This window comes from Lynx canadensis, chromosome E2, assembly GCF_007474595.2.
Source record: "Lynx canadensis isolate LIC74 chromosome E2, mLynCan4.pri.v2, whole genome shotgun sequence".
Taxonomy (NCBI): Eukaryota; Metazoa; Chordata; class Mammalia; order Carnivora; family Felidae; genus Lynx; species Lynx canadensis.
In genome coordinates this window covers 9,743,558-9,770,731 of record NC_044317.1, presented here as the reverse complement: position 1 = coordinate 9,770,731, position 27,174 = coordinate 9,743,558, and the positions used below count along the sequence as shown (strand labels likewise).

The 27,174-nt window shown below is 44.8% G+C and overlaps 1 protein-coding gene across 3 annotated transcripts in view; it reads left to right on the top strand.

The window, feature by feature from the left end:
- WWOX (WW domain containing oxidoreductase) overlaps positions 1–27,174 on the top strand; it is a 976,622-nt gene that overhangs the window by 32,559 nt on the left and 916,889 nt on the right. For all 3 annotated transcript variants that reach the window (XM_030298626.1, XM_030298628.1, XM_030298629.1), the window contains exon 5: positions 17,213–17,319. In XM_030298626.1, coding sequence (XP_030154486.1) covers positions 17,213–17,319 — 107 coding nt within the window. The remainder of the gene's footprint in view (positions 1–17,212; positions 17,320–27,174) is intronic.

Sequence of the window (27,174 nt, the reverse complement as noted above, 5' to 3'; positions counted from 1 at the left end):
GAGCTCCTGGGGTGGGGTTTAGGGCTTCACTGTACATTTTTTGGAGTGACATGGTTCGACCCATTAAAAATCGGGCTGTAGAAGAGGCATTGCTTCTGGTATTGGTGCTGCCTAGGCGTTGGGGACCTTCGACAACTAATTCTTTTGACAGATACTTACTGAGTGCCTAGCTCTGTTCTAGGATCTGGGGTTACATCAGTGAACAAAATATATCTGCTCCCCCCCCCCCCATCTCTGCCGCCGCCTCCGTGGAGCTTACTTTCTTATGGTGAATGATTTTCAAAAGTAGTTGTTCTTTTGCCTTGTTTTTATCATCCGTTAGGAAGCAAGTGGGGAATTGCTTGCTTTCCAATAACAGAACAGGCTGCCGGGAGCAAACGAGTTCCTGGGCACAGAGGTGTGTGTCAGCCCAGGCTGGGCGGCTTCTTCCTGAGGACGCTGCAGAGACAGTTTGAGTGTCATGTAGGGATTTGGACTCTTAACGGTTAAGGCCCCTGATGCTGGAGATGGGATGATTGCACAGTGGACTTGTTCTGAGGCTCGGTCTATTTTGTCAAGTACACAGTACTCGACTTCTTTCCGTTTACCTTTCAGGGGAACAAACAAAATGTTTTCACAGCTTTCTGCTTAAAAAAAAAAAAAAAAAAAAAAAGAATTCCAGGCCTCTGTCCTCCTTTGAGAATGTCCTGGAACCTCTGGCCCCTTTCCACAGGGGGAAGACAGATATATTCGTACCTGGGCGCTTGTGTGCAATTTTGGGGGGAAGAAATAGACACTGAATTATGAAATCCGGATACTTTTAAGGAGCTATAATCATTAGTAGCAGGTAAATAGAGACCTGCTTTGGAGAGTGCTTTTATTCGTAAAAAAAAGTCATTGGATTGAATAGAACTAGAAATAAAATATGCCTAGAGATGTTTCTGTTAACTTTTTATTGTAATGATTACTTTTCTGATGGAAATTTATCAGCATGTAATTAGTATAGAATTATTGATTTCAGAATTATCCTGTGCTGAACAATGGAAATTTCCTAAGTAACTGTCAGGTAATGAAAAAAAAAATCAGTTACTGACAGGCTGTCATAGTTGAATCTAAAACCTAGGGGCAAAATACATATATTTTATGTAGTTTCCATTTCTAGACCCTGGATTTCTAAATTCTTCCTTATAAAATTTTAAATTTCTTTTTTTATTTGTTTGAAAGTTACCCTCCCCCCAATTATTGATTTCTCTTTTTAAATAATCTCTTAATAGATTCTATTTTCACAGTGAAGGTGATTATAAAATTCCTCTTTTGGTGGTCGGTAGATGTCCCTAATTTAAGACAACTAGAAAGATTTGGTATGAGAGCTGAACATCTAAGACCTGCCATATAGGGTCTTAGTGACGGAAGGCATGTGGTAAATGTTTATGGAATTACGTTGGCATTGTAGTACTTCCAACAGCTTTTGAAAGTGTCATAGTTACTGCTTCTGTGGATATAGAAATTAGTCCAATATTATGTGACGGAAAACTAATGTTCATTTACTTTAAAACAAAACTGTGTAGCAATGTGTTAGAGCCACAGCGGCCCCTCTGCCAAGTGCTAAGTAAATGCAATGAAAACATTTGTAAAAACAGTCTCACGCTGCAAAAGAGCTAGGAATGCCAGGTACCCTGTAGTAGCTGGATGTTCAAAGACACCTGGCTTGTCAGTGTCACGACTGTTTTTATGGTGTCTTGTTGATCACTCACCTTGGACGTGATCACCTACCTGGCATGCTGGAAAAGCATGGTTTTGACTAAGTGTTTGTTCCCTGTAGAACTTTGCTCGAAGTCACGATGTAAATGAACTGTTTTCTTTGATATCCAGTATTGTGTTACTTTTTCCAGAAAGATGGAATCAATACTGTTGACGATAATGGAGGTTTGCATTTTTTCTAATTTCTTATTTAGGCTGATCTGAGCAAAGATGTTCAAATTTCCATTTATTTTAAACAAGATGGAGTTCTTGCTATGCAGAAAGAATATTTTTAGCTTAGTAATTTACTTAGAAACTGCCTTATTCAATATTGGATGTTAAATTTGAACTAAAACACATAGCATCATATGACATGGTTCTTACATTAACATTTTGTTGGATTGGAAACAGAATCAACTCATTAGTCATCTTAATTCATTTCAGTTGGCTTTCTCCAGAATTCTGGAGTCCAAAAACAACACATTTGTCAATTTTACACACAAAGGGAGAGGCAGGATGTAGTTTATAGTTAACCATCCAGCACTGCAATGAAAAGCCAGTGCAGTTATAGTGAGTTGAATGAAATTGAGAGTGAGGCAGTATAATAAGATTTTGATGCAAATTGAATACTTTAAAAATTTGTTTTATATATGTCTTAATGAGATTGTCTTTCACAGATACTTTCATGGAATCTTGAAAACTATCTAAAGTTCAGTTTTCTGTCATTGTTATCCACACGGGTTCTAGAAAGGTCAAGGTCAGCCACATGTCCTTCCATACTTTGTTCTCGTTTGGCTTCGCGCAGCTTAGAATTGAATGTTGAAAGTGCATTGTCTCCTCTGGGGGGTCAACAACTAAACTATGGCGCATGGATCAAAACCAGCCCTCCCCTGCCTACTTTTGTTAATAACGTTTTATTGGAACACAGTGATGCCCGTCATTTACACTTTGTCTATGGCTTCTTTCATGTTATTTTAATAGAGCAGAATTAACAAAGTTTGCAAACCACAGGTTTATCTTATTAACGCGTTTCTCGTATAAGGATTTCTCCAGCAAAATTTAAGAGTTGTTAAGAAAGTAGAGCTCATCTCTTCTAAAAATTTGATATGCTTTTTCTCATTTAATAAGGGAGGGCATTACAAAGTATTCTATTTCCTCTCATTACCTTGGTTGCCAGGAAGCTCGAGCTAATATTTTTGAATGCTCACGTAAGTAGTCAGCTTACTCTAGTTCTCTGGGAGATCACCTTTTTCTTTTTTTTCTTTCTTAATAGGGGCATATGCATTCGCTTAAAAAAACAGCTTTTTGAAGTAAAAGTTTCACGTAACAAAGGTCACACGTTTTAATTGTGCATGTGACCTTTGACAAATGTGTACATTCCAGCAATCCACTACCATAATTAAGATACAGAACATTTACATCTCCACAGAAATTTTCTTTCTGCTTCTTTGCCCCACCAATTTGTTATTCTACCCCTTGTCCCTAGCAACCTCTGATTTTCAAGTTAGTTAAAATTCCTGTGTTGTATGTGGGTGTTTATAATATACTGCTCTAAATGCTTTTTTGGAAGGAATTGGCACTAGTGATTAATTGTTGAATAGGTACTAGGGAGGCTAAGAATCATTTATTCTATTTAGCCTCCTGGACAGATGTTTAGATTTCTATAGGAAAATTTGAGATATAAATCACACGGAGGGCGTTTTAGCTAATGTTGTATTAATAATAAACCTGATGTGTTGAGAGCTTGCTGCCGGCCGAGAACTCTGCATAACTCATTTGATATTCCTACAACTCTGAAGGAGTAACCTCTTCTTAATAATCCCCTTGTACAGATGAAGAAACTGAGGCTCCTAGAAGTTAAATATAGTAATTTCCTGGGGCAGCTGTAACAACGTGCCAGAGAGTGGGTGGCTTAAACAGGAATGTATTGCCTCACAGTTCTGGAGGCCAGGAGTCCAAAATCAAGGTGTTCACAGGGATGGCTTCTTTTGAGGGCTGTGAGGGAAGGGTGTGGTCCAGGCCTCTCTCCCGGGTTTGCATGTGCTCCCCTGGTGTCCTCCCTGTGTGCACGCTGGGTCCACATTTTTACCAGTCACAGTGGATTAGGGCCCACCCTGATGACCCCACTTGAACTGATTACCTCTGCAAAGACTCTATCTCCAAATAAGCTCACGTTCAGAGATACTGAGGGTTAGGACTTTAGCATACGAATTTTTTTTTTCAATATATGAAATTTATTGTCAAATTGGTTTCCATACAACACCCAGTGCTCATCCCAAAAGGTGCCCTCCTCAATACCCATCACCCACCCTCCCCTCCCTCCCACCCCCCATCAACCCTCAGTTTGTTCTCAGTTTTTAAGAGTCTCTTATGCTTTGGCTCTCTCCCACTCTAACCTCTTTTTTTTTTTTTTTCCTTCCCCTCCCCCATGGTCTTCTGTTAAGTTTCTCAGGATCCACATAAGAGTGAAAACATATGGTATCTGTCTTTCTCTGTATGGCTTATTTCACTTAGCATCACACTCTCCAGTTCCATCCACGTTGCTATATTTCGTTCTTTCTCATTCCCATGTAGTACTCCATGGTGTATATTTCGTTCTTTCTCATTGCCATGTAGTACTCCGTTGTGTATATAAACCACAATTTCTTTATCCATTCATCAGTTGATGGACATTTAGGCTCTTTCCATAATTTGGCTATTGTTGAGAGTGCTGCTATAAACATTGGGGTACAAGTGCCCCTATTTAGCATACGAATTTTGAGGTGGGGATGGGGGGCACAGTTCAACCCAGAATATTCAGCAGCCTTTTCAAGGCTCAAAGGCTTCCAGAATGTGACAGAGGCAGGAGCCTAACTCCGGTGGGTCTGACTCCAAAGAGTAACCCTGATGGGACATTGGTCAGAAAAGGAGGCATGTAAATAATTTCCTGCCATGAGATTCATGAGATTCCCAGGGGTGGGGACCAAGGCTCAGAGAGAAAGTGGACGGGCTTTGCCTAGGAGGAATCTGCAAGGGACTTTAGAGGCAATCAGGTCCCAGGGTCCAGTGTTCACCCTTCCACTTTACTAGCTGTTGGACGTTGGCTTTTCTGAGCCTCAGTTTTCTTGTCTGTACAATAGGGGTAGTAGCCTTGTGCAGCCACGGCGTTGGGAGTTAAATGGGACCTTGATGTAATAGTGCGTACGTGTGAAACACTAGACAGCGTGTGTTGTTAGAGAAGGGGAGTTCTGGGCGTTAACGAGACCAGAAGTTCTCAACCTTGAACAAGCATCTGAAGGCCCCGAAGGGCTCATTAGAACCCAGATCACCGGGCCCAGCACCTACCCAGCTCTCTGCTGCAGCAGGTGTGGGTGGGCCTGAGAATATGCATTTCTGAGTTCCCAGCTGATGCTGCTGCCACTCGTTGAGTGGCAAGAACTTAACTCTCTCTTGTTTGTGGATAATGTTCTTCAGTTTCCCAAGAGAAACCCCAAAGACAAGTCAGATTTCTGACCAATAGAAGTCTCATCTCCTCCACCTTACTCACTTGCCTCGTTTAGGGATGACCTAAATTCTTTGATTTTACTTCGCTGTAGTTGAGGCCAGGAAGCTTGGGAGAGAGCTTATCTGGTCAAAAGCAGCAGTGTATCAGTTTGCTCAGGTTGCCGTAACAAAATATCACCCACTGGGTGATTCAATGGCAGAAACGTACCTCTCATGGTTCTGGGGGCTAGACGGCCAAGATCAAGGTGCGGGCAGGCTTGGTTTCTCCTGAGGCCTCTCTGCTTGCCTCCTACTTGCCCTGTCCTCACCTGGTCTTTCCTGTGTGTGTGCACACATCTCTGCCGCCTCTCTTCTCAGAAGAGCACCAGGGGTATTTGGGTCAGACCCCCACCCTCCTGACCTCCCACCCTCACCACCCCTTCAGAGGCCCTGTCTCCAACACAGTCACGTCAGGGGTTGGGGCTCAAAGTGGGAATTCTAGGTGGACACAGTTCAGTCCATAACAACCTGTAAGCCTCCCACTCTGTCTTGCCTCCAAGAAATTCTTTGATTTCTTGTTTCCTTTCTCTGTCTTAAAGCACTGAAGAAAAGCTAGTACACCTTGTCTTAATAGAGCCTCTAAAACGTTATGTGCTCGCGGGGCCGGCTGCACGTTTGAGCCAAGTAAAACATCTAGTTGCGCACGCTTCCTCCAGCTATCTATCCTAGGAGGGCGAATCTCCATTGGAATCTTTTGTGGCTGCTCCCCAATTGCACAGGCTCCCACTGCTGGGAACTGAGACCCCTCCAGGCTCTGAGTTTGGACTGAAGCTGCGTGCAAGCTGGAGTCCTCTATCAGGGCCCGTGTGTCTTAACCAGCTCAGAGCACTCGCTCTCCTTTTTTGAAATGAAGTTAAGCCTAATCCCTAATCGTCTATATTACCTGCGTGGGGACTCCTACTGGGACCTTCTTGGCCCAGAGGCGGCAGTGGTAAGAGGGGAGCCAAACACAAATTCACATCTGGCCGCATCCTCAGGAGTGAGGCAAAAATCAACCTCAGCTGGAAGGCGCCCTGCTCATCTCTGACATTCATGCCAAGCAGGTGCCAGATCACAGCTGATGGTTAGATTACACGTTTACTGAGAGGTAGATTTTAAAATTGGTGTGTTTCACTAATCCCTCATCATGGTGTTCGAAAACAAAATGTTATCAAACTAAAAACTCCTTCCCCTTTCCCCCTCGTCGGTGGGTCTGATTTTGTTTAAGGAGATCTCAGCTTAAAAAGTGATGGAGAAACGGAGAATTTCTCTTACGAATTATATGTCTCTTGGGGACCCAGGCACTGTAATTACAGAGTGCCTTATCAAAAAGGTAAGCGTCAAACTGGTAACGATTCTTTGTGCTTTGTTATGTTTCGAGCAGCCTGGCTTGTGGAAGGAAGTGAAGACTTGTGTGTACTTCCCCTTCTGAAAGCCAGCGTTGCTGGTACCTTCCATGCAGGATGGCCGTGGACTGTGTGACTGTTGCAAGAGGACTCATCAGAAGTAGCAATTTAGTTTAAGAAAAAAAAAATTTTTTTTCAAGTCACAATGAGATAGTGGCTGGCTCATTTGGTTAAGTGACTTCGGCTCAGGTCGTGATCTTGTGGTGTGTGGGTTTGAGCCCCACTTTGGGCTCTGTGCCTACAGCTCACAGCCTGGAGCCTGCCTCAGATTCTGTGTTTCCCTCTCTCTGCCCCTCCTCTGCTTGCACTCTGTCTTTCTCTCTCTCAAAATAAATAAAAACATTAAAAACAAACAAACAATGCAAATACACACAGAGCCAAGCCACTGTTAGATTTTGTAAAACTTAAAAAAAAAAGTGATTATATTAAAGATTCTAGGATGATCTGGGTTATATAGATTACAAGGGATACTTTTTCTTTAATGACTACAAGGTAAAGGATTATTCTTGGGCGTTTTTGCATTAAATTCAGTCTGCTCTAAAGTGCTGTACATTTTGTCTCCTTATTGCACGTTTTGAGCAAATCTCTCGTTTTAATGATTGCTCCCTAACCCATGCCAGTGAACGTCCAGTTCCTGGTTTTGTTCTGCATAAGGAGAAGCTGGAGGAAGTCTGACTATAGCACAGGCCCTGGTGGATCCAGAGAGCAGAGTTAGTGGGCCTGTCTCCCGACACATCCAGTTTCAACGGCAGAATCTCAGTCAGACTTCCGAGCAGTTACATCTTACAAAGTTATAAGCGGTGGAGAATGAAAGTCAATTTGGACGCTTCTAAAGTGAGCCTCAAAAAAGTGAATTTTCCCAGTGTGGCGTTCTGAGCACCTCCACATGACTTTGGGAGCATAAAGAATTTAATCTTTTCAAGAGGCGAAGTAATATACCACTTTTTAGAAGGTGAGAGTCAAGGTCGATCTGAAATAAAAAAGGGGGGGGCAGGGGCTTGAATTAGAAAGCGGGCTGCATTGCTCCCACTGAAGATGCGGGCTTGGGGAAGGCTTTTCATTTCTGGAAGCTCTCAGTGGAATGGAGAAGTTGTTTTTTTCTTTTTTTGAACAGTCCCTTCCTAACCCTGCTTCTTAATTGACAAGATTGGAAAATGCTTTGGGAGATAGGCTGGTCATGGCCCCATCGGTTGTTGAGAAAGTAAAAAAGAAAGGGGTCTTTTTCTGGACAAGTGTGGTGCGGGACCTCCGCGGCCTCCCTGCTTGCTCTGCAGCATAAAGAACCCCGTCTCAAGCGGGCTGGCAAAGTGACGGAGGCCTCCGTCGTGAAAGGAAATCCTGGCCCAGCTGTGAAAACAATGAACTTGCTCAGTAACATAATCCAGCGCGCTTGCAGATTCAGAGTTGGGTTCTCTCCTCTTGAAGTGGCTATAAATTAATCCATCAAAGTGAAAAAGGCCAAACTTCAGGGTAAACCGTTTCCACTTGCAAGCACCAGAGACACTGTGGTTCTCTTGGTAATACTGCTGTGGGTGGGGAGTTCTGTAAGGAGGTAACACCAGGGGGGGAGTGTGCGCGTGTGTGTGTGCGCGCGCGCATGCGTGCATGCGTGCGATTTTTTACTTATGAAAAAGCGTTGCCTTCCGAAGAGCATAGACTTGGGCCAAAGTAGCATGCCCTGAATGTGAGAGGTTATACAGAGCTGTCATGTTCTTTCCTGTATTACTGCCAAAGAGTAAAAGAAGCTGTACCTTCTTGAGAGCCTTGAAAATACATACTAGTTTCTACATCCAATAAGCTGGATTTAAGAGTGTGTGTGTGTGTGTGTGTGTGTGTTTAATGGGAAGCCTTTGCTTTTTGTTTCTTCTATTTTGTCCTGTTTTATTTACCTCCCTAAGGATCTGGCCTGCATTTATAAAAGTGCCATATGTACAGTTTGCTAAAAAATCCAGCGTGACGCCACTTTCTTCTTGAGACTGGGAGGGGGGAGGGGGTGGTTGCGGGGGGAGGTCTTTGTCTTTGGCCTCAATAACGATCTCCAAAGTTTGGCTCTGAAACCTTTCAGAAATGAAGGAAAAAGTTTGAGCATAGCTTGGTAAGCCTAGGGTGTTAAGAACGTCCCTTGTAAAAGGACTTACTGGTTGAAAGTGGAGAGGCAGGGTTCGGCGAAGTCCGTGCTTGTACGTTGTTGACCTTGGAGAATGTGGAGAGAAACGTTATTTCTGTGGATTAGTTATCCTGTCTCATAGGCCTTGCACAGAGAAATGTTTGTGAAAGCAAAGGATGGTGTTAATTCTGAGCCCTGTGATGAAATATTAAATAAGAGAGAAGGTAATTTGATAATGCATCACAGTTTGGGGACAGATTCCATTAAGTAAGTACGTTTATGTAATCAAGTAGCTGAAGAGGCCTGAATCCTTTGCCTTGACAAGATGACACAGAAAAGGAACGGGCGTTGTTGGTCGGCCGTTGGCACCGAAGCCCGTGGCGTGGGGACCATTTCTCTCTTTCAGAAGGACAACCGTGCTCAGTAAGATTTAGCTTAAATCACACAGATGTCGAAAACGTAAACATGTGTCGTCAGGGCCACAAAGAGTACGTATCAGTTTCTATCAGTCGAGTGGAGCAGAGGCAATTAGGGGACAGTGGAGCTGGTGAGGGGTGTTCCCGCTTGGTTTTTCCTGCCCTCAGGGGACTCCTCCTACTCTAGACTCAGCTTTTCCCTTTGATCTTGGGAGTCCCAAGACCTCTGGGGCCCGTTGGTTTTCTCAGAGATGCAGTGATGACAATGGTCCTTCGTAGGGTTGCCGTGAAGAGCATCTGAGAGTTAGATAATGTGTTTCCTGAAGCTCCTGGCGGCGGCCCAGCACGAAGTGATGCTCGCTCCCGCGTCCTCCTCTTCACCTTCTTTCTCTGGGCTTCTCTAAAACCAGGATGCTCGAAACACGTCTGGTGTATTCTCTTTGCTTTCTCACTTGCCTTGATTCCTCTCTGTTAAAATTTGCAAAGGCCCACTGTGATCACTTAGATACATTCCGCCATTCACATTTAGCCTCTTATTCTTTCAGGTGTACACGCGTGTGTTAAAAGTGGAAACGGCAGGGGCGCCTGGGTGGCGCAGTCGGTTAAGCGTCCGACTTCAGCTAGGTCACGATCTCGCGGTCCGGGAGTTCGAGCCCCGCGTCGGGCTCTGGGCTGATGGCTCAGAGCCTGGAGCCTGTTTGCGATTCTGTGTCTCCCTCTCTCTCTGCCCCTCCCCCGTTCATGCTCTGTCTCTCTCTGTCCCAAAAATAAATAAACGTTGAAAAAATTAAAAAAAAAAAAAAAGTGGAACCGGCATCCATGCTACAAATGCAAATGAGGCTTCCCAGGCCCCTACCAATAGCTCATGTGCCCAAGTAGTCAGTGTGTAAATTTAAACATGTCCCTCCCCTACCTTTGTGTGTCACTGAGGGGGATCACATGTGTTACTCTGTAATTTCAATGTTTTTTCTTAATCACATAACAGGGAGGGGCACCTGGGTGGCTCAGTCGGTCAGGTCGTGATCTCATGGTTCCTGCGTTCGAGCCCCATGTCGGGCTCTGTGCTTTCAGCTCAGAGCCTGGAGCCTCCTTCAGATTCTGTGTCTCCCTCTCTCTCTCTCTGTTCCTCCCCTGCTTACGCCCTGTCTCGGTCTCTCAAAAATGAATAAAAACGTTAAAAAAATTTTTAAGTATAACAGGGAAATGGACGTTTAGATTCATTCCGGTTTTTTGGTTGTTTATGCAATGCTGGTTTATGCAACATTCCTCTCCCATATTTGCTCATATGGGCAAGTGTATTTGTAGGACAGGTTTCTGGACGTGGAATAGCTGGGTGAAAGGGTGTGGCCATGTACAATTTGATAGATAGAACTCAATTGCCCCCAAAGATGTTGAATCATTTTGTTATTTATTTAAAAAATTTTTTTTTGAAGGAGAGAGAGGCGGAGGGAGACAGGGAGAGGGACAGAGGGAGAGAGACAATATTAAGCAGGCCCCACACTCCATGTGGAGCCTGACATGGGGCTCAATCCTGAGAGCCTGGGATCATGACCTGAGCTGAAGTGACCTGAGCTGATCATGACCTGATTTGGATGCTCACCTGACTGAGCCACGTTGAGTCCTTTTGTTTCCCACTCCCCTGTTCCCCCCACCATTGATATATGTGGCTGCCTGGTTCCACCAGACCCTGATCTGCATGGACCATGCTCAATTTAGTTGTCCTTACAAAGTCTGTCTTCACTGGGGCTGCCTAGGACCATGTTAATTGTAATATCTTTGGGCACTATTTTCTCTGTAATGCCGAACACATGGGGTACACACAGTCCCTGCCCAGTGGGATGAGAACTTACTCAGGCAGCACAAGTAGGCAGCCTGGGGTCAGTCTTGCCTCTTGAGGGATCCCAGACAGTCACTTGGAATTTACCCTGTGGTTTTAGAAAACTTACGGCCTTAGTGTTGCACTGCCCAAAACACGTAAATGCAGCCTGGCGGTATTTCCAAAAGATGCTCTGTGTGACGTGGCCATTTCCTGCTGCTGTATCCCTCCCTCTCCAGTTGGTATCTTTCTTTGGTAAACGATTATATTTGAGGCCTGCATATGTTACGAGGGCTATTGCTGGGACTTGTTGCCAGCTGTCCGTAACACATGCATTTAAAAGCAGGGCTGATGATGCCTTATTTTCCTCTGGAGAGGCCCGTATAGTTTTGTAATTTATTAAGAGTTGGCCGTCACAGTTAGTGTTGAGCGAGTGTGATTTGTGACTCTTCGGAACTGAGAACTACGTAATTGAGATGGCGTGGCAGGGAAATGTAAACGTTCAGGTAGTTGAAGTGGCGACAGAAGCAGCAGGGTGGGTTATCTGGTCACTGCACTTGTGGCACTGACCTTAGGGCGTTGGTGAATATGTCTCTTGGACCTTCATTTGAAGTGCCCTCAGAGCGTCTGATTTCAGCGTCGTGGTCAACATGGAGTCACCATAATTTCACTTACATGAATCAGATCGCTTTGGGAAGTTCAGTCCTTGTACTTACAGGGAGGATATTGGGGAAGCTGAACGCAGTGGTGAATTAACACAAAAGTTGTCCCCAGGTTTGAATTTTCCGCAAAGCTAACTCAGGATGAAAGACCTCAGGCTCACCTTGTTCTGTACGTGTTGGTAGAGCTCCAGGGTGGGGGAGTTGGTGGGTGCTGGAAGGTTCTGCAACTTGTTGATCCGTTCATTCCTAAAGATTGTTGTAGTGGTATGTTGGGGGGCGGGGATCACCTTCTTCTTGGCCTTTTAATTGTGTGCATTTGCAAGTATCATTTGTCTCCAGTGTTTCTCAATTATAAATTAATAATAACAACCCATTAGAAATTACGGGTGCTGTAAGCCCCAACTCCTTTGGGCATCTTAATAAAAATGATAATTAAAACCATAATTTACAGTAAATGGGGACACTGCCCAAGTAAATCCACAATATGGAGAAAATTAAAAAAACCCAAACCAGAAGGAGACTTGGAGTGCTAGGGAAAGAACTGACCTTGTTCTTAGCAACTAGGGTCTTTGTCCGTATTTGTGAGGACTGGGTTCCCACCTTGATGTCCATTGTGCCTGAGGAATCCATGACTCTGTCCCCACTTATCTGTCCTGCCAGTAAGTTGGACCGGGGATGGTCACCTGCTCCACCCGCCCCCTCCACCGCCACGCACAAACCCACCCCTCCTCCTCCATATTCACTGCCTGCGTAAACCAGTGGACAACCTCTTCCGGGGCCGGGCTGGCATCTGTGGAGACATGGGGTTCTCCCTCAGACCTAGACTCAGGCAGTCATCAGGCTTTGGTGCGATGTTTACCTCCCAGATTATTTTCTCATTTTTCCCTTAGCTGTTCAGCCTACGAGGATACCTTATCCCTTCCTGGCTGTTCACAAGGCTTCAGTGTCTTCAGCTTACCCACCTTCTGTATGACCACCGGAGGGATCTTAAGTGAATAAAATAATAAAATAATAATAATGATAATTAGTATTTTAACTATATAATACGTATCACTGTATAACATGTCATTATCTAGTTGTAATACTGATACTAATTATTATTCTTCCCAGTGCTGCTCTCTGCCCAAATTCTTCCACAGCTCCCTGCCGGCTGCCAGGACCCCACGGTTTCTGCTTGCCAGACACGGTTTCTTCTGTCACGTTCCCTCTTCCTCATTCACGCGGGCCCCGTCTCCAGTCCGTGATATTGTCTTGGCCTTTCTTGGCTCAACTGGTTCATTTTTACATCCTCTGGTCCCAGCATGGTTCTCGCCCAGAGTTTCTGCTCCCACTCAGTGACATTTGGGAAACGCAAAGAAGGCAGGTCACGAAATGCGCAGCCCGGATCCCGATTCTTGGAGGTCCCCGAGTCATTCCCCTGCGTTGCCCAGCGCAAAGCGAGTGCTGCCTCCTGGTCTTGCGGGGTGTCGCTGGCGTCCTGATCTTCTCATGCTTGACAGAGTGGGGCCTGACGGGGTTCCAATAAAGCCTTGAGCCGGTCAGTGTGAAGCATTCTTTGAGATGCAGCAATTCGGATGTGAAAATTCTGATCCAGGCAGTTTTGTGGCCACGCTTGAGCATCGTGTCTAGCATGAATCTTACCTGTATCGTGTGCGCGCGAGCATCGAATGCCTGCAAGGGTCTGGCAGGTAAAGTCAGCAGCGTGGGTGGTGACCATGGCCAACAGGAGGGCACAGACCCCATCTCTAGCCTGTGGCGGCAGTGCGATCAGGGGCCCCGTGTGGTCCTGTCCTAATCTTTTTCAGAGAAGGTGGACATCTTCCCTCAGATACATAATCTCTTGGGTGTTTTTTTTTTTTTTTTTTCTTTTTGATCCTGGTGACTAATTCATATTAGGAAGGAAAGGAGGAAGAGAAAGTGGGAAGTAGAAGAGGGGAAGAAAGAAAGGAGAGGAGAGGAGAGGAGGAGGGGGAGGGGGGGAAACAGTGTTTGAGCCCAAACAGAACAGGCGGTGGGTTTGATTGATCCTTTGATGAGCAGTTTGTAGCCTCCACTCTAGAGAATGAAATCTAGTGTGAGAAAGCAGGTATTTAACATTTTGGGGGGAGTGTTTTCCTTTTTATGGTATTTTAATGTTTATATGCAAATCTTTAAACCCGACAGCAAGATGTTAACCTTCATGGCCACTTACTCTTCCCGATTGGATCAGACGTAACAAGTGCTAGAAAGCGGATGGTGCCCAGTGTTTTAAAATGTCTTCTCTGTTTTTTTTTTTTTTTTTTTTTTATATTATTAGCTTTAAATATTCTTCTGAATGCACTTGCCACCTCCGTGCAGTTAAGCCGGTTCAATTTAAACATTGTCATCAAGTTAATTTTTTATAAGATGAATCAGGTTATTAAATTTAGTAAACCATTGCCTTCATTATTTTGCACAAACTTTGGCACTGAGCACGATTGGCTCAGCACAACTACATTTAGCTAATTAAACCGGTCATCAGCCTCGGTGTTAGGAGCATGAGGGATGCTATCCTCATGAGCTTTGCCGGGACTCTAGCAGTAGGTAACATTATTAAACTTTTTTTTTTCTTTCCTTTTTCTTCCTTTCCCTCTTGTTTTTCTCCTCCACCTCCCTCCACCTCCCTCCACCTCCCTCCACCTCCCTCCACCTCCCTCCACCTCCCTCCACCTCCCTCCTCCCCCTCCTCCCCCTCCTCTCCCTCCTCCCCACTCCTCCTCTTCCTCTTTCCTCTTCCTCCTTTATTCCTCCTCCTTCCTCTTCCCTCCTCCTCCTCCTTCTCCTCTTTTTTTTTTTTTTTTTATAAAACTCCACACTCTAGAGAGATGGTTTACTGTAGGAGTGTTAGTGTTATTGTCCTTCCTGTTAAACCTTCATCTTTTGAAATCTCCATGCTTTGGTTGGGGCTCCAAAGGCAATTGTAAAGGATAAGAAAATGGAGCTGTGTCTTGCAGCGTTTAACAGGTGACCGGCAACATGTAACACGTTGCTCAGATAAAGGAAGATGTAAGAGCCAGAGGGTAATTCTCCACGACACAGGAGAGTATATGGCTGCATGGTAAACACAGCCAGGGATTCCATAAAGCAGAGAGGGTGCAGATCTGTGGTCCCTGTTCCTCTTGGTACTAAAAATTCCTTTGCTGTAGGTCGTTTTGTCAAGTGAGTTAGTAGCATGGTTTAAGAGACTTGTTTGGAAAAATAAATTCGGATAGAACACGCACACGCCGTTTCCCCTACAGATTGCCAGGTAGTGTCATTCAAAACCTCGGTGAGCCCTGTTTTGCAGGATCTTAATATTTTATTCATTGGTAAAAAGGAAGTTAGAGAGCCGTCCGTGTTGTTTGAAACAACTTGGATTGCTTTGAAATAGCCCAGAGTTGTAGCCTATTAGTCACCTGTAAGAACCATTCATTCCTCCGGCAGATATTTATTGAATCCAAATGGGTGTTAGTCCTATAGGATACAGAGATCAGAAAGGCACAGATTCTACAGAGTTTACAGTTAACCTGGTGAATGGATGAATAAAGCCCTGGGGTGGGCCTGGCCCTGCATTGTATCAGTGTTCTCTCAGTCCTTTAAAAATACGGTTGCTAACCAATGGCTGAGTGTTGTGTCCCCCATTCTTCCTCCGCATCATTTTTTTCTTCCTACGCCCTCTGGTGAAAATGTGACAAAAAATACTTCTGGTAATTGCTCTGACCTGGACGTTTCACAGGGACACAGAGTCTGCCATTTTCAACAAGCTCTTCTGGGTGTGTAAAGTCCTAGGAGTGCAAGTGAAGTCATTTTTGGCCACTTCATGTTCCCTCCATATGGCTGTCAGTATTTCATTAGTCCGATTGATGTAGCACATCGGTTAGCAAGATTTTGTCCTAGGCCTGTCCCCATCCAGTCTCGGAACAGCTGGGCTGTAAAACCTGGTGCTTTACTTCTTTCTCTTTCGCCCATGATGTTAGGTGTCCTTTGCCACTGGTGGTAAGTGGTGAAGTTGGCATCACGGATCAAAATTAGTAAATTCCAGATTATTGTCTTCTGGCCTCATGGCTTGAAGATAAGGTTTCAAGCAGCTTTCACCACATACACCAGAGAGGGTGAAAACAGATTTCGATGTTAAATGTTTCAGATTTGAAATCCTTTGGGCAGTATGTTAACATCAGGTTCAAATATAGGAGGTTCTCCTTAGATAACGCTAAGTGAATATTTGGGATGCAGAAGTTGGCATAACCTGAAAAATAGCTCAAGTTGTTTCCACAGTCAAGTTCACGTGTTCTCTGGAGCCAGTATTCAGACAAATGGAATGGTGGGTCTTATAGCTAATTTCTTTAAATTCTGGTTGATGTTAAAGCCAGTCAGCTCCTGGGTTTGCCGTTGGGAGCAGATGGAGGAGAGAGTGTTAAGTTTTCAGTCGTAATGACTGTGTTATATTTGATAGGTCCTGCAAGTCACAGAAGAGACACAGGACCTGAGGATTTTGGAAAGAACTGGGAATTCACATTTATTTTCTACCTACTATTTTTATGTTAGGCTCTTAGTGTAAGTTGACTACTTACTCCTCATTTTAAGGAGAGATAGCTGGGTTTCTGATAGGTTAAAGGCATAGCCCACAGCTTATAAATAGCTAGAGCTGCGGTCAACGTAAGTGTGTCGAACTCCTGAGTTTGAGTTTTCCACTATGCTGTGCTGGCTTCCCTTGAGAGCTAGTTTATATAAATAGACTGGCCTCTGTGAAGATTTGATCTATGGGAGATAAGAATGGATGGATTTTGCTAGACTCTTTCACACGACTCTCTCAGCGAGGTACTGGTACGCGGATCTCTCACACATCTTCACGGTATCTTGGAAACAGCAGTCGGTGGCCGTTTGATATGGTGTTGGCTGAATTACGTTCCTGCCCCCTCCAGTAGGATTGGTTCATTTGCTGTTGCGGGGTTTGCCGTGTGGTCTTTCTCACCGCTCACAAGACACGCCATTTCGCCCTTAGAGCAGTGTGTGGTGTGCAGGCTCCTGGTTGTTCTGCGTCTTTGCCAACATTTGGTGTGGTCACTTGAAAAAAATTTTTTGAATATTAATTTATTTTTGAGAGAGAGCGAGCGAGCGTTGGGGAGCGGCAGAGAAACCATGAACTCTTCAAAGACAGTGACCATGTCTGAGTCTTTATTCCTTATTCTTTGTGTTGAGCACAGGATCTGCTCATTCTCAGATGGTCATTAAACGGCAGACTGTGCTGTGATCTCTTCCTATGGCTTGGCCTTCATCTTGGGGATGGGGCTCAACCTCAACCATGCTGACACTTTGGGCCAGGTGATTCCCCGTCGTGGGGACCGTCCTGTGCTTTGTAGGGTATTTTGTAGCACTTCTCGCCTTTACCCACGAGTTGCCAATAGCACCTTATCCCCAGTCGTGACCACTGAAAATGTCTCTTAGTGTTTGCAACTGTCTTCCAGGGGACAGATGGCCTCTGGCTGAGAGCCACTTGGGTAATGTGTGTGGTGCTCAGTAAAGGCCGTTCAGCTGAGTCAATGTTTTGCATTTGTGTTTTCTAATGTTGACTTTCCTTTAAACCATAGGGTTTGAAACTGCCAAGTCTTTTGCCCTCCATGGTGCACACGTGATCCTCGCCTGTAGGAATATGACAAGGGCCAATGAAGCTGTGTCACGCATTTTAGGAGAATGGGTAAGCAAGCACTTGACCTTTTTTTTTTTTTTTTTTTTTTTAATTGTCAGATACACACGCCGGATAAACACATGGAGGTTTTAGTACAGTGCATAAAGTTTATTGCTCTTGGAATAACGTTTTTCTTTATTTTTAAAGTCATATTCTCTTTGTTTATTTTATGAATGAAAGGGCAAGCAAGCCTGTTATTATCCACACGTTTGTTTATGGTTCATTGTCAATGTCATCTTCTTTATTAGTCAGAGGTTTGAGAATGTTTACTCATTCAGCTCATTTATTAAGAAAAATAAAATGTGGTTAACGCCGTGTATGCAGCTAAGGGTTTGTTATGCTTACGGCTTGTAAGATTAGAAGGCGGTGGGGGCGGGGGCAGTGGGCTTTAACCTTATCTCTGTTTTTCACTTTTTGCTCTTCTCTCTCTGTGTGGATGTGGGTGTTGCGCACAAACATTTACCAAAGGCCTGCAGTACTCTTGAGGCTAAGGAATCAGCATATCAAACAGAACAGAGTCCCTGTCCTCCCCTGGGCTTGCCTTCTGTAGGAGAAACAGACTTTTAGGGGTCATTACGTTTAATACCGAACACACTGCCAAGTTGTCATAAACACTGTGAAGCACGGTAAAGCAGAGCGAGGGACGAACAGTTGTAGGTAGCGTGGACTACGTGAGGTTGGGCAGTTCGCAGAGAACCCTCTGAGGCTGTGACGTCTGGTCTGACCCTTGGATGAAGTAAGGCAGCAGGCTGCGTCAGTGCCCGGGGCGGGGGGGGGGGGGGTGTGTGTGTTTTCTAAGCAGCGGGAGCGGCGTGTGCAAAGGCCCGGGCGTGGGAGCGTGCCTGGAGGATTCAGGGTCAGCAGGGAGGCTGGTGTGGCTGGAGCCAAATGGCAGGGGAGGAGGGGGACAGAGGTGCTGCGGGGCGTCACTGGGACCTCAGAGTCAGTGAGGAAGAAGACATGAGCGGGTCTGAGCCAGAGAGTGGCCCAGGTTGGTCACTTGTGTAACAGGATCACTGGGCTTCAGTGTGAAGTGTAGACTGTGTTCGTTCATTCGCTCGTCTCATATTCGTGTATTTATGACGTGGACCCTGTCATAGGTACTGCGGTCTTCTGTTAAGGCAACCCTGTCTTTGTAGAACTTTCAGCCCAGGGTGGAAGTGTGATTTAACCAAAGACACGTAAACATCAGTGAAAACTTGACATGGCAGTACTAGGTCCTAGAAAGTGTACGTCGTTCTTGGAAATGGTGAGTAACGCCTGGACGCGGGGACATTCAGAGTCCCCGAGAAGGAAGTGACTGAGCTGACATCTCAGGAAAGACCCGGGGGGGTGGGGGGGGGCGGAGAAGGTCAGACTGGGCAGAGGGCATGGACTGTGTGGCGGCCCTGGGAGGAGGAGACCCTCGAGTGGCTGGGAGCAGAGCGGGAGGGCGGTCGGACAGCCCTTGCCGAGGCCGTCTTCCTTTCCTGGGCGCTGTGGAAGACTTCTTGCCGTCCGAAGAAACACACCATGGTGCCTGTAGGAGAACGTCTGATGTTTTGGGTTTGTGGAGTCTGCTTGGGATTCTCTCTCTCTCTTTATCTCTGCCTCTCCCCGGTTCATGCTCTCTCAAAAGTAAATAAATAAACTTTAAAAAAAAAAAGAAAAGGAAGATTAATTTCTGCCTTTTCAGTATACTTCAAATGAAATATTTCCAATTCAGTAAATCTCTTTTTATGTATTTAAAATTTTTTTTAATGTTTATTTTTGAGAGCACGAGCAGGAGAGGGGCAGAGAGAGGGGGAGACACAGAATCCGAAACAGGCTCCAGGCTCTAGGCTCCGAGCTGTCTGCACAGAGCCCGACGTGGGGCTTGAACCCACAAACTGCAAGATTATGACTTGAGCTGACATTGGATGCTTAACCGACTGAGCCACCCAGGCGCCCCTGAAATTCAGTATATTTCAAATGAACCCTTGTCTTGAGTTCTGTGGATTGTTTTGAGTTAAATTAAGACAGAAATAACAGGGCCCATTTTTTTTTCTGAGGGTCTTACCATCTCTGTGAGTCTAAAGTTAAGTAATAACCTATATTAGGTGATGTAGTAATCACTTTTAGAGATGTAGAAGGCAAAAAATGGTAACATGTGCATATGGTCTGAATACTCGTACAGGACTGGCAAGGTATGAAATAAAAAGTCAAAGTCCCTCCCAGGCCTTCTCTTGGAAGGTAAATACTATGAACCATTTCTTGTATATTCTTTCACAAAAGTTTGTATGTACTAGTAAACATACACGTAGTGTTGTGTACTTGGAGTATTTCAGTGAATCCCATAAGATCTTAACAGTGCATATAGATCCACCTCATGTTTTGAACTGCTGTGTAATCTCCGTCGTGTGCTTATACTGTAATTTAACTGAGCACTTTCCCTTTTCTTGGACCTTGTGTTGTTTGCCTTGTCTCGCTATGCTAAGTGACACTGTCTTAAAGTTCAGTCGCTTGCATTTTCATCCAGTGTTCCATCCAGAAAGTTACATAGGGCAGAATCTTAGCGGCGGACTCACTGATTCAAAGGGCATTTGTACTTAAAATTTTGGTAGCAGCTTCTCAGCTGGCATTGGGTGGTATGATACCAGTTTGTCTTGCTGCTGGAAGAGTACCTCGCTAGCAACAGGCAGTGTCAAACTTGCACAGTTTGCCCGTTTGATGTTATTCCTAAACTAGCAAAAAACCAAATTCAGTGGCCCTCGTAATACTGCAAGAACCATATTGTACGATGTTACTAATATGTAAACTTGTCTTAGAAGGTAATGCTAAAACACAAATGTTTATGCATTTCAAAGATTATCTTTACTCCTCATATATGAGAACAGATACATTTTGTATTTAACTCATTATAGCCATTGTTTTATGGAGAGAGGCAGAAAACCCTGGATCTGCCCTATTTAGCCTTAGTTAAGCGGGGCCTTTGCAAGCCTCTTAATCCATTTAGTGCCTCAATTTCCTCCTCTCTCCTTCTGACAAAGAAGGTTGAATGGTATGAGCTTAAAGACCCACCATTTTGTTTCTCTTTCTTGCATTTTAAGCCAAAATTGGGTTTTGGGAGTAGGTTTCAGAGGACAGAACGTATCCTTGTACACTTTCATGCTACGATGTTAGTAACTTGATGTCCATGGGCAAACAGTGCTCCCAGAAGAATAGTTACCCAAAAGTATTCACTGTCAGGCATGTGACTAAAGGAAATGGGAACAAAACAAATCTTACTCACATGGCGGTCCAAACATTTAAATCAGATTTTGTAGGTTGTAGACTGATCTCTGTGTCCTGTCTCATCTGTTGGCTTATTCCCTGCGAATATCGTTACACTCTTTCCTTATTTCCCCTCAGATGATGATTGTGGGAGCTCAGATTTAGCACCAAAAGCCATTTTCTGTCATTGCGTTATTACCATGATGCCTGCCTTCGAGATCCACCTGGAGCTCCCCTCACTACCCCACCCTCCATACCTGCTGGTTTGGTTTCCTTCAGGCCCTGCCTTACCTCATCTCTGCACTGGGATTTAACCTGGCACATCCTTAAATGCCACCTCCTTGCGTTTCTCAAGGTCAATTTGATTGACTCCGGTTTTTCCAGCTGCTAGCCAGCTTGAGCGTGTTCATACTTTATCCACGATGAATCCTATCAGTAGCAGAGCTGGGAAGGTACTGTAGCATATTGGTGCCTCACGGGAGGTTCTCGAAACGATCCAAAGTTTTTTGTTGCAGCAAAAGCTCGCTCAGAAGTCTGTGGGCCGTTTGGCTCAGCGCTGGCTCGCATGTGCCAGGGCTCCGCGGGCCTTCTCAGCTTGGCTCTGAAGATGGAGTTCACGCCTCCTTCCCCAACTTGTTCTTACCTGCCTGGTCTTTCTATTCCTGCCTTCACGGCACATTCTAGAACTGCTGTGTTCCAGAACACGCGTGTCTGCCTCCAAGCCAGCGGAACATTATTCTCCTGCTCACCGTGGGGCACCTGACAGCCGCTCTTTATTGAGTCCCTGTCATGTGCTGGGTCCTGGGCAAGGCACTTCATATCCCTGTTCAGGAGATACAAAAGCCTGGTCTTCTCCATTTTCTAGAAGAGGCGGTGGAGGGCTCAGGGGCTCAGGGGTCCTCCCAGAGTCACACGGCTGACGAGCACAGAGGCAGGCTCCTGGCACAGTTGGCACACTTGGCCTCCAGTCCCAAAGTCCGTCCACCTCACGGCGTGGCTTTTCTCCCAATATTGGCATCATGCATGTTCATTACCTTTCAGGCTTTGCTTTCAGAATTGCTAGATGCTGGTTGAGGGATTAATTTCAGGATTAACCCTGTGTCTCAGAGGAAGCAATACTTAGGTATCTTACTGTCCTCAGCAATCCCTTTTCATTCAAGACATCCTTTATAGAGTTCTCAAAACACTTTTGGGGGGGGGATCTAGCTATTTAGTAAAACATAACTTAAGTGAAAACACATTCCATATGGAATTCTATTAAGAGCCGATACGCAATTAAGACTGCTAATAATTAATTCACGGGAAAACGCCCTCCTGCTGAGATGTTTGGGATGCCCGAAAGTTAGTAATACGAATTGAAAACAATTAAAATCGGATAACATGGACAATATAGAAGTAAACTACCCTCTTAAAAGGCCAATCCATTCAGCATAATTTAAAAAGGAGGGAGGGTAGGGAGGCCCATCAGTCCCCAGTCATATTTCAGTGAATTATCTCTGGATCTGGGGTTCATGCCTATGTTGGTAAGTTGCCCTCCGTATGAGGATGTGATCTACCTCATTCACATCCTTAAGTGGATTACAGACTAGTGTCCCCTCTAAGACAAGCACCTGTTTTTTTTTCCTGGGTATTCCAAGGAGCCCACGGAATGGGCTGGCTGAGTAGGTAGTTTACTCTCCTGTTTTCAGGATGGAGTGGATTCTCTTAGTTAGCAGCACTGTCTCTATGGTAGGATTCCATGCAAGTTCTCTACATTTGGGACACTGATAGGTGTGTCTGAATCCCTGCTCTTTTGTGTGGTTTAGGATTTCCTTTACTCAGTAAGTAGTTCTCCAAGGATGGTTTGTTGCTCTGTGTATGGAGATGTGTCCTGTCCCATTCTCCACCCTGAGATCCGAGGACCTCCAAGGGGGATTGTATGCAGTGAGCAATAGTTGATGAGGTATCAAAATGTACTTTAGAAACAACCACAACCAGACTCCGGCAACCCGGGGTAGAGCTCTTGAAAGGCCTACGGGGGGCTCCTACTTCCTTCCTCCTCTCTCACCTTATTACCATTCCTGAATTTTTAGATTCTTATAACTTGGGAACTGAGGCTTTTGGTTCTGGGGAAGAAGGAGATTGAATAGCACCGAAGCAGCTGGGACTGAGGTCCCCCTCCTGTCTACGCACACATCAGTTGTGTGCAGGAGGAAGAGCGGTGGGGCCGTGGCTGGGGTTGCTAGGGGGATTGAAAGGGCAGGGGAAGCAAGCCTGCCTCATGAATGCCAGGCCCTTAGCTTATCTGCTTATTATGTAAGAGAGTTCACATATGGGGGCTGCCCATTGGTGACATGTGGGGCCCAGTGAATGTGCTGAAGTTCTAAAGTCTACTGGAGACTGAGGTAATCGAGGAGTTGGCCAGAAGTAGCCTGGTCTGGGAAGAGGGGCTGACGGTCCTCCACTGGCATTCTTATGCGACCCACTTGCGAATCCTCAGACTGTGGCTTGGACCTGTTCCCCTGTCATAAGGGAGGAGCGACTCAGCCATGTTTAGTTTGGTGAGAAGCTCTGGTCCCCAAGGAAGACTTCAAGTCCATGCTTTTCTGACTTGTGTTTTTATTTGGCTTAAACCTCAGGTCTTCCTAGGAATGGTTAGGATGGTGTGCTCTTGGCCAGGAGAAGGCAGCCGGGATCCAGCTCAGCTGCTCTCGTTTTCTCCTGGGTGTGTTAGCCAAGATTCCCAAGAGGTCTAGAGAAGGCAGGCTGGGTGGGTCTCAGGGTGCCTCCTGGGCAGATGTCCCTTGGTGGGGAACGTCCTCTCCAGCTGATGACCACTGCTGTAAAATATGCTGTGTTCTATTGGCGAAGCATAGAAGCAAATACACCCTATGACCTTGAGTGAATTCCTTAAGTTCTTCAACTACGGTTTCTTCATCTATAACAATACAATAATTCAGACAACAATATTTATGCCAGGAGACATAAGCGGCTCTATTAAATGCATTGACCGTATGCATGTATAGTCTTTAACGCATTGCTGAGGGTAGATTGAGTATTCAATTAAATTTTATCTGCTGCTATTAATAACTATAATAATAATTTCTTATTTATACATGAAGGTACGAGTGATGCTTACTCTTCTTAACCTCTCCAAGTGGCTTCAAGGGTTGCGTTAGGGAGGATGTTTATCAGCATGATTCAAATGGGGTTGCAATGAATTCTTTCTCGGTCTTCCTGTGTCTGGACTCCTACATTTTATTAGATGTGTATTTAGTTTGTTGATTAGTATTTTCCAGTGAAGCTCATATTAGCACTCAACTGTCATTTGAAAAGCCATCTTAATTATTTATGAGATTGCTTTTTCTTTTGTATTTACAAAGAAATACACTTTGCATATATTTAGGAAAGATGATTAAGGGATCAGTCATCAGGAACAGCGAGCGATGGCTTATACCAAAATGGTTATTGAGAAAGCAGTGAGATGAGGGGTAAAAAGAAAAGATTTATTAGTCAGAGGTAATGGGATATGCATGTGTCAGGGAGAGCGCATGCCTGGTTGGTTGTAACCACACAGTCTGATGCTGGCGAGACTGAAGTGTCATCATTATTCCGGTTTTCAATAGATTTGATACGGGGGCTATTTATCTCGTTGGAGGGCAGGCATGTGGAAAGCTGCCGGTATTATGTCATGGTGCAGCCTCATTGATAAGCATCAGAAATCATGATTTTAGTTGTGTTTTCAGATACAGAGGACTTGATGCCAACCAATGTATTAGGCACATGGGTTCGACACTTGACTTTGCTGTGCTTTTCGGAGACACCAGCCCCCTATGTTTTCATGACGTGATACTGAGAGCGATGGGGTGGGATGCCTAGTGCTGAATTGCATGCCTTCTTAAGAGCCCTGGAGGAATTGAGCTACCGTTAGGCTCCCTCAAATGTCCTTTATGATCTGGTGGAGCTGTGGCATTTGTTGGAATTTGCCCTTTGGTAATAAAAGCTGACATCCTTTAACTTGACTTTCCAGATCAAAGGCCTTAGGTGTGGTGGGATGCCTTCTTTTATGTGGCTTCTGTGTTCGGGGGAGCGAGCAGCCTTTGGGGTGGGTAATTTACAAGCTCGATGCCCGTCTGAGCTGGTGACTTGGCTCGGGAAAGATGGTTGTCATTCAACACATCACAGTAGGGCTCATCCCCGTCGTTTTGAATGATCTTTAGCTAAACCAAAAATATAAAAACTATTAATATTATTAACAGTTGTGGATTATTGGGAAAAATTCATCTTAAATCAGCTGCTGGATTGGTTCCTCATTTCTTAGCTTTAAAAAATTGTTTTTATGTGTTAGTATTGGATTTTCAATAAATAAAGTATGGTATAAACAAGTCTGCGAACCAGCAAGAACCATATAAACCACTTGCTTAAATCAATAAGCGCGCGCACACACACAGGTGAAGATAAAGTTCTAGAGTTCTCCCTTAGGACACTTCCATTTTCAAATGTCATGGTGTGATCATCCCCTGCAGATGGGGTTAGGTATTCATATGTATTTCTCTACAAGGCATGATACTTAACATTTAGCAATGAAACATCCATGTTACGTGTTTAACCCACTTTGCAGATTTGGAATTGGAGGCTAGAGGGAGTGAAAAGGCCTGCCTGAGCTCACCCAGCTGGGAGCTACAGGGTGGAACCTGGGTATGAAACCATATTTGCCTGACTCCAAAGCCATCTTGCCACCTAATCCCAAGTTCCTGGTGTGTGTTATATCAAAAGACTGGCCTCTGTAAAGACTTAGCCAAAGATTGTATTCATAGAGGTTTGGGCATTTCTATGTGAGCCTTTTTCTGTTCGTGATAATAAGGGTACTGATATCCCAGGAAAGAGAACTTCTGGGTGCCTTTTGGTAATCTGACGGAGCTGGTGTACCTCACCTCCCCAAAGGAAGCTCATTCCTTCTGTCTCCTTCCCAGACTTAACTTCAAGTGGCATACAGGGTATTTACTCTTCTATTTGAGTTGCGTCTTTGACTTTTCTTGTCACGGGCTCAGGAAAGATTCTGTATCAGGCAATAAATTATGCCTCTCCCTCATCGACATAATTGTTTGCTAAAATATTCTGAGTTGTCTGTATCTCCACAATGCCCCAAACTTGGGCTTGGTCCTATCCTCCAAGTTTTTTGTTTCATTTCTCATTCCGAAAATTTTGCATTGACATAGTCTTGGGTGTCATTCATTGTTCTTTGATCGTTGTCTGTGTGTCTTTGTTTTGCGTTCTTTTTTTCCCCTGGTCACTGCTCTCAGTCTTGAACTGAATCTTTCAAACTTTATATCCATTGTAACCTTTGTATAACGAGGGCTGTGATTAACCGTGGAGTTTTAAAGAGTGAAAGTCGAGCATAAATGGCTAGATCCAAGCCATCACTCCCAATCATGTGAAACCCAAAGCAGATGTATCCTTTCATTAATATGGGGTCCCCTGAGTTCTTATTAAGCAATTTTGACATAGTTTGAAGAGACAGATTTCATCTTGAGATGGTGTTCAGCCACTGGTTCAAAGGCCTCCTTCTGGCCACTAGGCATTTAGACTCTGTTCATTACTTAAGAGGAAAAAAATATGCTTGAGACTGTTTTTCATATTTATTATGGGCCATTTACAGAGAGTCTCAGACATTGCAGGTGTTAGATTAAACAGAGACGAGAAAGAATAAAACCTCCTACACAAGGACAAATATGGAAATGCAGTGTAGACAAGGCAGCCAGTCTCTGAATGGAGCAGCACACTCTGTAATAAATCAGGGTTTACTTTAACCGTGTATTCAAAATAGACTAATGTTTAATTTATAGGGAGGCAGCCCAGTGGAGTAGAGGGAACCCCACCTTTGGAGTCTACACAGGCTAGGGAGTGTATCCAGTTTCGAGCACATGCTCACTGGGTATCCCTGGGCAAATTTGGTTACGTCCTTGATAGCTCTTGGTCATGGTAAGGATGAAATGAAATAACACATATTGTGATCTTGTGATGTATGACAAGAAACGTGTATTTGGTCTTCCTGCCTGTTTCTGGAGGAGCTCCTAAGAGCCTTGGACCTTCCCAAGTGAGGAGAGCCCTATATAGGGATGTCTTTTGTTAAGGAGGTGAGTTTTGGGCCCCACCCAAAGATGGGGGCCTGTTTCCAGTGAAGCCAGCTGTGTGATGAGAGGTTGGAACTTATAGTCCCACCCCTGGACCCCCTGGGATGGGGAGAGGGGCTGGAGACCAAGTTCAGTCCTCAATGAGCAGTGACTCAATCAGTCATGCCTGATTGTAATGAGGCCTCCGTAAAAACCCAAAAAGGAGAGGGTTCAGAAAGCTTCTGGGTTGGTGAACACACAGAGATCCTGGAGAGTGGTGCCCCTGGAGAGGGCAAGGAAGCTTGTGCCCTTTCTCACGTATCTTGCCCTGTCTATCTTTTCCATTGGACTGCCCTGAGTTATATCATTTAATAAGAAACTGGTGGTCTAGTGAGTAAAATGTTCTGAGTTCCATGAGCCACTCACTGTAGCAAATCAGTCAAGCCCAGAGTTGGGGTTTGGGAACCTCTGATTATAGCTGGTCAGTCTGAAGTACAGGTAACAGCTAGACTTGGTGACTGGAGTCTCAAGTCCAAGGAGA